Below are 15,927 nucleotides of genomic sequence, written 5' to 3'. Positions count from 1 at the left end.
AGGCCCAGCCGCTCTGCGGCATGCGGGATCTTCCCGGACCGGGGCACGAACCCGTGTCCCCTGCATCGGCAGGCGGACTCTCAACCACTGCGCCACCAGGGAAGCCCAGCAGGACAACTTTTAGCAGACTTTTAGTGCATGTAGCGCCACCCATTTCAGAAAGTGGTTGTTGAATCCAGTCTGTTCAATCTCTGCTGCCAGCCCCAGGGTAATAGGCTGTGTTGTGTCTCTTTGTAGAAAAAGGCGTGTGATGGTGTTAAACCTGGTTGTCTTCCAGATTACCTTGCAGCTGTGGACAAGTGGTTGGGAATCCTTCTGCCCAAGATGAGGCCCCTCCTCTATCAGAATGGAGGGCCGATTATAACAATGCAGGTAACTGCAGGGAGGAGCCTGGCCGGGTCAGGGGAGGTTTCCATCCATCCACATTATATATGGGAACGAAGCAGACATGAACCTCATATGTCTATTTCTTTCTTTTTGTTTTTCTTTTTAATTTTTAAAATTGAAGTATAGTTGATTTGCTATGTTGTGTTAGTTTCAGGTGTACAGCAAAGTGATTCAGTCATATACATATATACGTATATATATTCTCTTCCAGATTCTTTTCCACTCTAAGTTATTACAAGATATTGAATATAGTTCCCTGTGCTATACAGTAGGTCCTTGCTGTTTATCTTCATATGTCTGTTTCTTTAAGAGGCAATGCCACAGATGGTGCTTTGATTTAAATTGCATTCTGGGGAGGTATTACCATTTTTGAATGCTTGCTGTGTGAGACTCTCTGCTGGATACCCTACAAATGCTATTCAGTTATTCCAACCACCATCTTCAAAGAGGTTAAGTGACTTGGCCAAGGTCACGCAGCTGGCAGGTGTTGCAGCCTGGCTCCTCTCCGGTGCCACGTTGCCTTCTGGCCACAGGGATGCAGCATGGACTGACCCACTTTGGCGTCTGCACCGCCTAGGCCGTCAGTTTCCATGGGTGTGGAAAGAGGATGCAGTGAATTGGGGCCACTGTGTTTTCTCTCCCACTTCCTGCCCTCACTTTCCTTCTTCCATGTGTTTTTCACTTTGCAGTGACTGGTAGATTGTGAGGTATATCACGTGGCAAGAACTTTTCAAGTGAAAAATAGGTACACTTGACCTGCGATGATTTTTGATGTTTGTAAAAATACTTAGGTAAAACAAAACCATGTCTGTTGGTCATTTACCAAGGATGCTCTGATTGCAAAGAATACGTTATGTAAAACTGGCTGCATCCCGGACCAGCAAGGGGGTGCGTGCGGTGCTCCCTAGGGGAGCGTGGGCCAGATTTCCTTCTTGTGAACAGCACCGTGGAGTGTTTGCAGGGACGGTCATTGTGGGGAGGGAGCCTGGCTATTTCCATGCCCTTCAGATATGAGAGGGCTGGGCTGGCCAGGGTGCCCTGCGTGGTGGAGAGAGGCCAGGCTGCTACTCCCAGAGGGGTGTACTGATAGCACTCACTGCCCCTTACCTGTCCTGAGTCTGTACCAGTTAAGCTTACAGGAGCCCATTTTCCTGTATGAAGATTTCAAGGCTGAAACTGGGTGTATCTGCATAGCTGGGTCTTCTTCCTTTCTCTTGATCTCAGGTTTTCCTCAATTTCCCTTGCTTTTTAGTCTCTGCTTCTGCCGAAATCACTTTCAATTTTTGCTGAGGGCTTTTCTGTACCTTTTGGTTATTGAAATGCACCACAATGTCAACAAATATGAACTGTGCAAGGGAGAGCAAAGTTGGCTGTCTTGGGGGGAATTTCCTCCCGTGTCCATCCCTGGCAACCTCAGATGACTTGAACTTGACCGTGGATCCTGCCGGAGGACTCAGCTTCCTTCCTCTCCCTTCCCCCCGTCACATCTCCACCCGCTAAAATCCCACCTAATCCTTTTGCCCCTTGATAATTAGGAGTGGGGGCCTTCCACCCACAAATTTGCTTCATCCAATTTGTGAGGTACTCATCATGAGGGATTAGCCCTGTTTATACCTGCTGTTTTGGAAGAGGTTTCAGTTTTCAGTCTGCAGTGAAAACGTCTGCAGTGTTTTGTTGCTTTATCAAGGAGCTTACAGGGTGAGATAATTATTCTAGAACAAAGACCTGCAACCTGCAAACCTGGCCCTCTGCCTGTTTTTGTACATAAAGGCCACTGGCACATGACCATGCCCGACCATTTATATATTGTCTGGGGCTGCTTGTGAACCACAATAGCATGGTTCAGTAGTTGAGACAGAGACATATGGCCAAAAAGCCCCAAATATTTACTCTCTGGCCCTTTATAGAAAAAGTTGGCAAACTCCTACTCTAGAAAAATCAGCTTTCCTCTGAGGCTAACTGCAACTTCGTCTATGAGTCTCAAGCCCTTTTCTGTGTGTTTCTCCTCTTACCTCCCCCGCCTCCACACACACCTCTGCTTTCCTCTCATTGGCAATGATAGAGAACTTGACTGTATGCTTTATTGCCAGCTTTCTGAGCACTTACCAGGTGCCAGGTATTGTGCAAAAGCCCTATTCATGTATTGGCTCAGTGAATCCTCATACAACCCAGTGAGGTAGGTACACTCACCTCTTACAGGCAAAGAGACATTTGACGGGTGGAGCCACCTGGATAAGAAGAGGCAGAGCTGAGGTTTGCACAGGGACTCTTGGGCCTCTGATGCCTGTGACCGCAGCACGAAGCTGTCTTGCGAATGTTGAGCTTTTCTCTTTCTCTAAAAACCTAACCAAATTAGGTATATGCATTTATTACAATCCTGTTTAAACTACAGTCCTGTATTTTATCTTAATACAATGATGATAATGGATAAATAAGATTTGAAAGAGTAAGTGAAAATCAATGACATTGGCTTGGGGCGTGGCCAGAAAAGAACGAGAGGTGCAGAGGCTCTGGGCCCTCTTAGTTGCTAAAGCCGACCCTTAAATTTAGCTCTGAACTTCTTGGCAGCCAGATGATGAAGGAAGACACAGCCATTTAAGTAGCTCTTAATTAAAGAGGAGAAAAAAGAAAACGAGGGGGACAGTACCTTGCCAGTATTTGCAAAGCTTTTCTTAAGATTTATTTCAATTATTTCCAAAGGGACTTCTGAGGCACTAATCAGAGTATCAGGATCAGTCATCCAAGGGGAGTTTCCTGCTCTGTGTGAGTGGCAAACACCTTCTATTGCAGGATGGCTTCATGACCTGTGAAGCCCTTGATACTGGCCTACCACTACCTGTTTTGCTGCTTCTTTTTTTTTAAAATTTAATTTATTATTAGTATTTTTTTGGCTGCACCTCGCGGCATATGGGATCCTAGTTCCCCGACCAGGGATGGAACCCGCGTCCCCTGCACTGGAAGCGCAGTCTTAATCCCTGCACCTCCAGGGAAGTCCTTGTTTTGCTTCTTTTTAAAATTATTTATTTATTTATTTATTTTTGGCTGCATTGGGTCTTTGTTGCTGCACATAGGCTTTGTCTAGTTGCGGCGAGCAGGGGCTACCCTTCGTTGCAGAGCACAGGCTCTAGGTGCACAGGCTTCAGTAGTTGTGGCTTGCGGGTTCTAGAGCACAGGCTCAGTAGTTGTGGCACATGGGCTTAGTTGCTCCGCGACATGTGGGATCTTCCCGGACCAGGGCTTGAACCCGTGTCCCCTGCACTGGCAGGCAGATTCTTAACCACCGCGCCACCAGGGAAGCCCTGTTTTGCTTCTTGAACCCATAACATGAAAGTATAGTCAGAGGGATTCTCGCTGAGAAAACCATTGTGCGTTAAACCATTTGGGAGGAGGTGCTTTGCAGATGATGATGGTGGTGTCTAGTTCTTCTACATCACTCCCTACTCCCTTCCCACTCCCCGACTCTGTCCATAGGCTTCATGGAGCTACTAGCAATTTTGCCAACAGCATACTCCTTGCAGGAATACTCTCTACCTCTCCCGCTTCCCTGACCAGCGAGTGCCTTTCTTTCTAGAGCTGCCTCGGGCAATCCCTGTGGGGAAGCTTCCTTAACCATCTCTTCCAACCACTCTCAGACTGGGCACCTCTTTTCTGGAGGCTCACAGTTTCTTATGCTCATGTTCAAAGGCCACGTATCCCTAGGATCACAAAAATTTGTTTTGCGTTGTGTGCAGGTAGAAATTGTTATGTGTGGGAAATTTTTAAATTTTTGTAAAATTGTGACGTATACCACACACACATTAATGTGCAATAATGAAGCATTATGATGAAAACAGCTACAGAATGACCACCCAAGATGGAAAATGGTACGTGGCCAGGACCCTGGAAGCTTCCCAGGTGTCCTTCTTCATCACACCCCACTTCTTCTCACTGTTCTGACTTTCGTAGCCATCAGCTTCTTGCTTTTCTTTACACTTTTACCGATTATGTGCACACCAAGACTTGATAGTTTGGTTTTGACTGATTTCGATTTTCTATTCGGGAAATTGTATCGTGTGTATTTTTCAGTGTCATGCTTCTTTCACCAATCTCTATACCTCTAAGATTCTTCGGTGTATTGGATTTTCTGGTGTATCTGGTGTATTGGAAATAAATGAAGGTCATTCATTTTATTGCTTTAGAGCAATGTTGCTTAACCTTTTTTTCATTGTTGCCCATTAAAGATCCTCTCTAGACATATTTTTCTAATTGCCCCCCATGAAATTTTAATACCTGAGATATACTGTGTAATTGTACATATATCTATACTTTATATGAAAAATAAGGTTTTTTTTTTTAAAATCCTATAAAAATCAGCTCCCACCTCCTTGGGGATGCTCTCCACCTCATTGAGAATGGACACTTCAGCACTATTGTCATTGTACCCAGTAATTCTTTGTTGTGGAGGCTGACAATGCAGGATCTCTAGCAACATCCTTTGGCCTCTACCCACTGAATTAACAGATGATTTTTCTTCATTTTTTAATATTTCTGCCATGGAAAATTATTATTTATGTAATGTGTAAAGTATCGGTTACGTATTATAGGGGACAATATCACTACAATCTGAAAACTAACACATTGGTTGTTTTCCTTATTTCTGGGAGGTATTAGAAGGTAGGTTTTTATGCTGAGTTGCTTTTTGGAAGATGAGTTTTGAGGACTGAGTGTAGGAGATATTTGGGGATATTACTAAGCCTTGTCATCTCAGAGATGTGCAGGTAGTTTCTCTAAACAAAAGCTTGCCTTCGGACGTTGGAGTCTCCTGATTTCTTTCCCCTCCTCTTTTTAAATTTGCAGGTTGAAAATGAATATGGCAGCTACTATACCTGTGATTACAACTACCTGCGTTTCCTGCAGAAGCGTTTCCACTACCACTTGGGTGAGGACGTGCTTCTGTTCACCACCGACGGGGCGCATGAGAGCTTCCTGCAGTGCGGGGCACTGCAGGGGCTCTATGCCACCGTGGACTTCGGAGCAGGTTGGTGTCTACAGTCACAGAAACCCAGCTGAGCAGGCAGGTTCGGGCTTTTTACTCCATCGGTCATTCTAGACAGCTGTTGTTCAAGTGGCAAGGGCATATCGAGTGAGATTTCCCAGATTTTCCTGTATCTGGTAACGGGTAAAATAGAACACCTGATATTGCACCCCTCCATTGCAGAGATCATTTTGTGTCAGCTGAGCTGGCCCTTAGGTCAGGAGCTCCATTTCCAGCCCTGGCGGAGCTGGCTGCAGCCTGGAGTCCTGTTCTCTTAGGGGCTGCCTGCCAGGAGCAGTTCTAGGTTGAGGAGCTCCACCTTTCAGGCTCTGTCTGGGATGTGCTGCTCTTCCCTGCTCCCCCTGTCCCCCGAGTCGTGGCTGGATGCTCGGGCTGGGTCGTGGCCATCGTGAACTCTGAGGCCGGTCCTGGGTTTCGGGGAACTTACCTGGTACTTCCGTTTTCTTTCTACATAAACTCATAAGGCTGGGAACTGTGATGGGCCGGAGGTGGTTTGGCAGATGCTACAAAAAATCGTCTTCCTGATGCATTAGTGCTGTGTAAGCTGCTGAGGTTCCACACATGAAAGGAGGGCTGGGATGCTTCGGGCTGTATGACATTAAGAAATCTTCATGTAGGTTGAGAGCAGCTTTCATAAAAGGCATGGCAGCTAAATGCAGTGTGTGATCCTGGACTTTTTTTTTCCGTGTTTTTTTTTTTCCTTTGTTGTTGTTATGAAGGACATTATTGAGACAATTGAAGTCTTTGAATAAAGCCTTTAGATTAGATAATAGTATTCTATCCATGTTAATTTCCTGTTTTTTATCATTGTATTCTGTTTATTTAAAGAATGCCCTTGCCCTTAGGGGATACACACTGAAGTATCTAGGGGTAAGGGGCCATTCTGTCTGCAAATTATTCTCAAACGGCTCAGAAAAAAAAAATGTATATTCATATAGAGAGGGAAAACCTGATGAATGTGGGAAAATGTTAACAATTGGGGAACCTGGGTGAAGGGAAGATGAGTTCTTTGTACTATTCTCACAGCTTTTCTGTAAATTTGAAATTATTTCAAAATGAAAAGTTACTGCCCCGCCCAAAAAGACCAGCTCTTCAAGTAGCAGAAGGATCCCGCTGTTCTCCCATCTGAGGGATGAGACACATACCCAGCGTTGCCTTCTTTTGAGAAGGATGCACAGAAAACTGAAGTTGCATCTTTAAAAAGATTCTTCTACCCTACCAACAAGGAAGTAACTGGCTCTGAGTGAATTGAGTGTTTCTAGAAACACGGTACGTTGCTCAGAGCGTTTGGCGATGAAATAACTCATCTACAAAGAGCTGCACAGGAAGTGGCATGCTGGTTTCGTCCTGCTTTGGCACTCTTCCCAACACAGTGATGAAAAAGCACAGTATTTTTCTGTTGGGAGGAACAAATTGAAGATTATTATGAGTTAGTTGTAAGCATTATTTGTATGTAGGGTGACAGCACATACAAATAATGCTTCTTCTGTGGGTTCAAGGACAGACACTCAAGACCAGTGTGCCTGAGGCAGGTGGGGCTGTGGTAGCTTTATTCATTTGTGTGCAAGAGGGGCAGTGCCTGGGGTCAGATCCCAGGAGAGGCGCCTGAGAGCAGCATTTAAAGATCTGGAAGCTACTGAATGCTTAATAGTGAGAAATTTACAGCCATAAAATAAATGAGATTCCATTCTTTCTTGATCAGCACATTCCCTCCTGAAAGCTGGCCTTACAGAGAAGCCCAAGGCTTGTCCAAGAGCAGGGGGGTTTTGGAGACTTGGCTGGTGTCCCTTTCACGCTGGGACACCGACTGAGGGAACTGGACTGTGCAGTGTGGGGTCAGGGTGTCCTCTGCTCTGGCTGGGAAGCACTGTGCGTGTTCACTGATGTAAAGCAGCCCATTACCTCTCTGGGGAGAAACCCCTTCTCTCTTTAGAGGTGGAGGGGAGAACAGAGTCATGGGAAGCCAGATGAGATACAGGCATCCTAATGGAATATTTCAGAAGAAAAAATTGAGTTTACGAGTGGTCTGGAATGACAGAGAGAGAGAGAGAGAGAGAGAGACCAGCCGTGTGTCCAGGTGCCGGGGACACAGAGAAAGCTCAAAGCCTGTGCCGTGATCTCCCAAAGGAAAGCAGTCAGGAGAGGCCCGAGCACTGTTCACAGAGGAAGCATCATTCTGTGGTCCCCATGGTCCGTCAAATGGATGGCCTGAGTCCCCACCTAAAGCTAGCTTGGAGGTGTGCAAGCCCCTGGGGGTGTGGGGAAGGGCGGGGGCCTCAGGTGCAAGTCCTACGAAGGAATCTTTTTATTTAACTTCTTGTCATTCCCATGGCTGACCGTTCTTCTCCCTCTCATTTTTCAGGTGTCAACGTCACAGCTGCTTTCCTAATCCAGAGGAAGAGTGAACCCAAAGGACCCTTGGTAAGAATCAGGCGTGAGGCCTGGGGAGACTGTTTGCTTGTACTAACTTCATTACCGCTGCTGGGAGAGAGCGATTAACTGCTGCGGAGGGTGGGAATGGATCCTTGGTTTCTCTGAGTCTGAGGTCAGCAGCTGATGGGAGTGTAGAGACCCCCTTCTGGACACATGGGAAACAGCAGAAGCAGTGCTGCTACTTGACACTGAGGCCCTGCACTGGAGGGGGGCAGAATGGGGACCGAAGTGAACATCCCGCCTCCATCAGGCTCTGCGCTTTTGCATACCTCATCGTATTTGGTCATCGTGCCAGCTCTCATAGGTAGTATCATTGTCTCCATTTTCAGTGAAACTCAGAGGCCATGTCACTTGCCCAGGGTCGTACAGCTGGTGAGTGGCAGGGCCAGGATCTGTGTTCAGGTCTGTGTTTCTTGAAAGCTCTTTGTGACAGAGCTTCTCCACCCTTAGTGTGCTTACAAATCACGTGGGACTCTTGCTAAAACGCAAACGTTGATCTGTTGGGTCTGGGAGGGGATTGAGATTCTGCATTTCTGACAAGCAACCAGGTGACACGGGGAGGTAGGGTTGCTGACCACTCTGGGAGCCGCAGGGCTCTGTGACATGCTGTGTAGGCACCTGGGAGGTGGAGACAGAGGCCAGGTCCTGGCAGGTGTGCTCAGCCCATCAGTGATGCAGCCCTCTCTGTGCTTCCCTTCTTCTTGCAGTTGTGGCAGTTGTCCTTGTCACTTGGCCCCGTGTAAGGGGGAATATCCTGTGCCTTCCGTGCAGCAAGTCAGGCTGCCCCGCCTGTGTACCCACCTTTGTACAAAGCAGCCTTTTCTGAACCTGGTCTCTGCTTCGTGAGCCATGCAGAACCCGAGTTCCCAGACTCCGGGTGGAGCTGTTTCCTGGAGTTTGAGACAAGAAGTCCCCAGAACACGTCCAGATTTCTCTTTCCTTCTGTAGATCAAGGGCTTGGCAGGGTCATGCCCAACAGAAACATGAAGCGCTTGGGGCCTGCCTGGCAGAATATTTGGACAAGTCTACCTCACTTTAAGTCAACCTGAGATCTGAAAATCTAGATTCACACAAAGGGTGAATTTGGAGCTAGTTATTTTATAAACATTTTGTCATCTGATTCTTTTGCCCAACAAACTTCCCTACCATATTCAAACTGAGGATTGGTAAACAAGATTTTGATGCAGGTACAGCTTTTCAGGGACACCTGTATTGTCCACACCTGAGACCTGAGTTTAGGCAATGCTATATGGGATGTCCTCATTGGTCCCCCAGCTCCAGGTAAAGTAGTGAATGTCAGCTCCTCTCCCCACCTGTTCCTCGGTAGAGAACCTAGGGCAGTAGTTACTGAGAAGCCCAGCATGTAAAGGTCTTAAGTCTATCCTAAGCTCCATATTCCCTTCTCTTTTCAGGTCAATTCTGAATTCTACACTGGCTGGTTAGACCATTGGGGCCAACCTCACTCAACAGTCAAGACTAAAACGGTGGCTTCCTCCCTTCACGATATTCTTTCCCGAGGGGCCAGTGTGAACATGTGAGTGTTATTTTTCAGAGGGGAGGCTGTTCTCCGTAGCTGTGGGCTCATGGTGAAGTACTGTCTGTTCTCTTGTTTCCTTGTAGGTACATGTTTATAGGTGGCACGAATTTTGCCTATTGGAATGGTAAGAGCAATTTAACATCTGTTTGTAGAATCTAATCCTAAAATGTTTTTGGTGCTTGATTTTTGGAGGGGTGTGCCTATGGACAATTGTTATTTTCTATTTTTGCTTGCTTTCTCCCAAATTTTCTAATATATAAGAATTGCATATATAATTTAAAAAATAATTTTTCTTTTATTTATTAAGAAGAGGAGAGAAATGTTGAATTTACTTTTCTATTGAGAACTGATTTAAAAAAATTAAGTATCCAGGTGTTATGAAATAATCAATGTTATATAAATGAGGAACTGCATTTGATGATTATAAATTACCCTTCTATACTTGTTTGAGATGCTCACAAATTACTTGTTCTTTTAAAATTTAATTCAGAATTTTCATTTAATTTACAAAAGTGTTATAGAATCATAGAAATGGAATATTTTTCTTATGTAAATACGAATCTTTCAAAGTTTTCTTTTTTTATTTTATTGAAGTATAGTTGATTTACAGTGTTGTGGTAGTTTCAGATGTACAGCAAAGTGATTCAGATATAGATAGATATAAATATATAGATATGTATGGTTTTTCAGATTCTTTTCCCTAATAGGTTATTGTAAAATATTGAGTATAGTTCTCTGGCTATACAGTAGGTCAAAAAATCATTCTTCCTTAAAAAAAATTTAAGAGACATAACTCGTACATTTAGAAGCTATTGTTTTAAATCAAGCTAGTCGGGCAGGTCATAGTCTCTGGCTATAACTTACTTGTTCGTATATTCTGGTCTTTTTCTTCTCTTTTTTTTTAAAAAAAACACTTTGTTTTGTTGAGATATCATTCACATACCGTAAGATTCATGATTTGGGGAATTTCCTGGCTGTCCAGTGGTTAGGACTCTGCGCTCTCACTGCCTAAGGCCTGGGTTTGATCCTTGGTCGGGAAACTAAGACCCCACAAGCCACATGGTGTGGCCCAAAAAAAAAAAAAATAAATTCATGATTTTAAAGTACACGATTCAGTGGTGTTTAGTTTATCACAAACTTGTGCAACCATTATCACCGTCTAATTCCAGAACATTTTCATTACCCCGAAAAGAAACCTCGTACCCAAGAAACGCCCCACTCTCCCTCCTCCCAGCCCCTGGCAACCACTAGTCTACTCTCTGTCTTTGTGGATTTGCTTATTCTGGACATTTCATACAAAGGGAACCATACAGTTTGTGGTGTTTTGTGTTTGACTTCTTTCATTCAACATACTCTTCTCAAGGTTCATCTATATTGTACTGTGTATAAGGACTTCGTTCCTTTTTATTGCTGAATAATATTCTATTGTGTGGATATACCACATTTTGTTTATCCATTCATCAACTGATGGACATTTGGGATGTTCCCTCTTTTGGGCCATTATGCATAATGTTCCTGTGAACGTTATTACCTATGTGTAATATTACCTATGTGTAAGTATTTGTTTGAACCCCTGTTTCAGTTCTTTTGGCTGTACACCTGGGAGTGGGATTGCTGGTTCATATGGTAACTAACTCTATACTTAGAGTTAGAGGAACTGCCACAGTGTTTTCTAAAGCAGCTGTACCATTTTACATTCCTATATGGTCTATATGGTCATTTTTTTTTTAGTAGGAAAAATTATGGTAAAATTCTCTTCATTGCCATTGACTTTTGCAAAGACAAACCATCCTATATTGCTTTTCTCTAAACCTCATTCCCCACATCTCTCCACATCTGCATTTTCCTCTAGGAGTCATTGAGGATGCTTTACAGTTGAGTTTTGGAAGCCTAATTGGACCTCAGTCTCCTGGTGTTAGTAATTGGACACTATCAGCTCTTAATGAAGTTTCTTCTTCAAACTGCTATCTTTTGTGCAGGGCAGGATGGTCAAGGAGAAGACTTTGGTTAAAGTATTATTAATATTATTTTTAGAGCCAAAAAATGGAGATAATGCAAAGTTCAAATGTCATTTCTTAAAAGATAGTAGAGTGCCAAGGTTGGTAATTGAAGTTAGATCAGCCCTGTGTCTGTCTTCCCCTTAGAAACACTTCAGATTTTGTGGTGCCTTTTGCATTCAGAAAGTAGGGATTCCTCCTAGCTTCCATCCATGGAACCAAGACCAGTCACCAATCCAGGAATAAAGGCTGATATTGTTTGAAACTTTACAGTTCATGAAACAATTTTCTATATCCTATTATTTTATTGAAAACAATACATTCTTTTTTTTTATATTTATTTATTTATTTATTTATTTTTGGCTGCATTGGGTCTTCGTCGTTGGGTCTTAGTTGCTGCGCACGGGCTTTCCCCAGTTGCGGCAAGCGGGGCCTACTCTTTGTTGCGGTGCACGGACTTCTCATTGTGGTGGCCTCTCCCGGTGCAGACCTTGAGCTCTAGGCGTGTGGGCTTCGGTAGTTGTGGCATGCAGACTCAGTAGTTGTGGCTCGTGGGCTGTAGGGCGCAGGTCCAGTAGTTGTGGCACACTAGCTTAGTTGCTCCACGGCATATGGGATCTTCCCAGACCAGGGATCAAACCGGTGTCCCCTGCATTGGCAGGCAGATTCTCAACCACTGCGCCACCAGGGAAGTCCCAATACATTCTTTTTTAAAATTTACGTATAATAACTGATTCACTTTGCTGTACACCTGAAGCTAATACAACATTGTAAATCAACTATACTCCAATAAAAATTTTTAAAATAAATAAATAAAATTTACATGTATAAAACTACCACTGAGAAGTTGTCCTTAATCCTGTCCCTTGCCCCTGACCCTGCCATAAACAATACAAGGCTCTTTTCTGCCTCTGTTTTCCCATTTAGTCCTCATAGCAGTCTCATCTGGGCTGGGGATTATGGACCCACTTTACAGATAAGAAAAGCAGGGTACCAAAAAAGTCCACAAGATTCCCATTCAGTTGGCAGAGAGTAGAGCCTAGGCTCAAACTCAGGCCTTGGAAAGCTGGTCACTGCTCTTTGGATAACTCCTTGCAGCCTGAAGCCTGTGTTTCCAACCCCCAAACCAGTCCCTCTGTGTTTGCCGGCCTCTCTCTCCTGCCCTGTTGCCCGGTCTCTTTGCAGGAGTTGGGCGAGGGGGTGAGCAGTCTGTGCTTTTGGCTGCAGTTCTTCAGGCCAGCTTCCCAGAGGACAGCATGGGAGAAAACCTCAGGTTTTCTGGCTCAGATGCTCACTGCGTTCCTGCCCACAATAGCTGCCCATGCTGTGCAGATAGGCGCCCACTCTGTGCTCATGTATCCGCACGGGAGCCAGGCTGTCCTCTCCTCCTCACACACCCTGCAAAGCTGAGGAGCGGTACATCCTGCCAGTTCTCTTGTCTTCCTACCTCACACTCCCCAGCGTGGCCAGAGGAGGCTGAAGTCAGCACTGTTTCCCTAGGACACTGCCCTGTGGGGATCTGAAACATCCAGAGGAAGATTCTGCTGGTAGAACTGCACACACTTAGTTTTCCAGTCTGTCCTGTAACCCGTTGGCCAACTTCCCAGCCTGGGTTCCCTTGGCCCGTAAAGTATGTTTCTGGGTGTTCACGCTTGTTGACACTCCTTCACAGAGCTCCTTCTCATGCATGGCTCTGCAGGGGCCTTGGGTAAACAAGGCCATGCCTACCACTAGGATGCCCTTGGTCTAGTCGAGCGAGGTCGCTGCCACACTGAGCGAGAGGAGGGACCATAAAGGAGAAGGTGAGCTCCTTGCAGCAAGGGATGTGGTTTTTCTTTTCTTTGCATCTCACAGCAAAGGATGTGTTTTAACATAGGTGTTCCCAGAGGCAGGAGAGTAAAAGTAATATGACTGGATCAATTCAATTGGTGGAGTGGCCCAGGTCTTTCAAAATGTAGATTCTGTGCATTGAACAGATCAGACAGTCTTTGGGGGATGACCTGATCCTTGGCCTCCCTCATCTGTCAACCCCGCCACCAGTAGGATCACCCAGGGCGGCTCCATCATTCGTGAGCTGTGGGATCACTCCAAGGAATTTGTTACTAAATCATAGTGAACTGTCAGATTTTGTGCCTCATTTACTTAAAAATTAGATTGGATGTAAGATTATCCTAAAATAACTTTATTCTTTCACACACTTGCACTGCAAAACGCTCTCTGGAGTAGAAGAGAAAGGGGTGGCATGGAGCCTTGCTGGTCTGCAAAAGGCAGCGTCAGTTTCACCTGGGAGGCTTGCTTAGAAATGCAGAGTCTCAGGTCTGACCCTATCCCTACTGAGTCAGAATCCCAGGTTGGGCTAAGGAGTGTGTTTTAACGAGCTCTCCACGTGACTCTCAGGCCAGGGCAAGTTGTACTGACACAGGGTCACTGCCCAAATTTGCAGAGTCTCCTATCTGTGAATATCACCTGTGACAAGGCTGGGGCCCACTGGTCTAGACTGTGCCCCTTGGACAATAATTGCAACGCTGTTTGCTTTTTGCATCCACAGTATTGCCATTATTTATTAGTCTCTGTGGCGGGTCACGTTCCCTGGGAAACGGACTCTGAGACTGCCTGGCACAAGTTTATTGGGGTGTGCTCCCAGCGGCAACACCAGAGTCAGGATTGGGCAGAAGGAGAAGCTGGGCAGTGATGCAGTCTCAAAAGTGGCTCAGCTGATGCTAGAGGGAGCTCTGGAGCTGGGATGGCCCTTTGAGGCAAGGGGACTGGGCTTTTATATCCCTGCACTGGTCAATCTTTGGATGTGGGCAATCCCAGAAGGGGTGTAATCTTGGGCAAGGCGGCCCAGCAGATGTCAAGGACCAGAGAGGGGCACATCTGAGAGCCGTCTTCAGCAAGCACTCCCGGTAACTGGGGGAATGAGTGAGTCAATGTGAGAGGCACACCACAGCACCCCCCCAACTCTTTGCAGACATTACAAACGCCCAAGGTTACACTTGACTTTCAGTGGGCTGATGTGTGTCTGCAGTCATCTCCCAGTTTGTTTGGTCTGATAGCCCCTTAGTTGTTTGCTGCTGATCCTGGGCCCAGAAAACTGTGTGTCCACCATGGACCTTTTCTCAGCCACACGTGAGGTGATGAACACGATCACGGCTGCAGGGTTAATGGTCAGACGTGTGAGTCATGCCATAAGTCTTGCTGTTGCTGGTTGTGAGATGTCCAGGGGGGTTGTGGGGAGCTTCAGAGGCCCTGCTTGTCCAGTGACAGGGCTGTCTGCTGGGGTCGCTGAGAGAGTGGATGGGGAAGGTGCTCTGTAGGCTCTAAGAGCTTGGCGAGGGCCACTTGCAGGAAGAAACTCGTTTCTCTAAACCTTGCCTCCTGAGGGCCACCTCTGTGTCACTTAACAGTTGACTCTAATGTGTTCCTTATTTTCTCCCTCCACAATGCCAAGCCATGAATCCCAAAGAACTTTTCCCAGGGGAAGGCCTTCCGTAGTAGTTAGTGGCACGGTTTTGTCTTGCAGGGGCCAACACGCCCTACCAAGCACAGCCCACCAGCTACGACTACGATGCCCCCCTGAGCGAGGCCGGGGACCTCAGTGAGAAGTATTTTGCTGTGCGGGATGTTATTCAGCAGGTGAGTACTTTGTACGGGCTGCAGGGGCTGGCCTGGGCCAGAGCCTGCCCGGGACTCACAGTGCGCTGTAGACAACTTCCTGGAGCCTTTGTGTTTAAAAGGACGGATGAAGGGAAGCATGAGCAAGACTTGGCCTTGAGTCTTTGTCCCACCCGATTAAGAGTGAGCCTGAGGGCTTCCCTGGTGGCGCAGTGGTTGAGAGGCCGCCTGCCGACGCAGGGGACACGGGTTCGTGCCCTGGTCCGGGAGGATCCCACATGCCGCGGAGCGGCTGGGCCCGTGAGCCATGGCCACTGAGCCTGCACTTCTGGAGCCTGTGCTCTGCAACGGGAGAGGCCACAACAGTGAGAGGCCCGCGTATGGCAAAAAAAAAAAAAAAAAAAGTGAGCCTGTCAGCAAGGTGCTCCACAGTACGTTGTAAGGATTAAAAAGAACACAGGTAAGGCCTCCGGTACAGCCCTGACACATCTGTTGTCCAGTAAGCGGTGGCCATTTATACTATTATTCATACTAAACAGAAGAAAATGTGTGTCCACATAAGTAGCTGAAGTACGCAGGAAAGAAAATCCGTGGGCATTCTGAACACAGTACAAATGTGAGCTGTCAGCAATGCTTCATTTTTCTATTTGGGGCAAGTGATTGCTGTTTCCTCCGGGCCTGACACCTGAATGCTTAGTCCTTGCTAACGTTGTGACCTTTGAGGCATCTAACGCACCCAGGTGGGGTTTCCTGTCTCTGTGTGGCTTTAAAAAAAAACCCACAGTTTTTCTGCTCAGTCACCTGAGTTTTGAAGTTAAAAAACAAAGATTTTCTGCCTATAAATGGTATGGACTTTTTTTTTTCTGTTAGTTTTAAGTATGCTGTAGTCTCCGTTTAAGCCTAAGTGTTAGTTATATTATGAA

The 15,927-nt window shown here is 46.0% G+C and overlaps 1 protein-coding gene across 2 annotated transcripts in view; it reads left to right on the top strand.

Annotated features, from left to right (window-relative positions):
- Positions 1-15,927, top strand: part of GLB1 (galactosidase beta 1) — a 90,021-nt gene that overhangs the window by 26,471 nt on the left and 47,623 nt on the right. Inside the window, exons 5-10 of one of the 2 annotated variants that reach the window (XM_082664718.1) lie at positions 278-372; positions 5,224-5,404; positions 7,785-7,843; positions 9,268-9,389; positions 9,476-9,516; positions 14,913-15,025. In XM_082664718.1, the coding sequence (XP_082520844.1) occupies positions 278-372; positions 5,224-5,404; positions 7,785-7,843; positions 9,268-9,389; positions 9,476-9,516; positions 14,913-15,025 (611 nt within the window). The remainder of the gene's footprint in view (positions 1-277; positions 373-5,223; positions 5,405-7,784; positions 7,844-9,267; positions 9,390-9,475; positions 9,517-14,912; positions 15,026-15,927) is intronic. The other variant, XM_082664719.1, reaches the window with a different exon arrangement.

This window comes from Grampus griseus (genome assembly GCF_964374135.1).
Source record: "Grampus griseus genome assembly, chromosome: 10".
Taxonomy (NCBI): Eukaryota; Metazoa; Chordata; class Mammalia; order Artiodactyla; family Delphinidae; genus Grampus; species Grampus griseus.
Note: the sequence above shows the minus strand (reverse complement) of the source record. Positions and strands in the feature narration are given on the sequence as shown.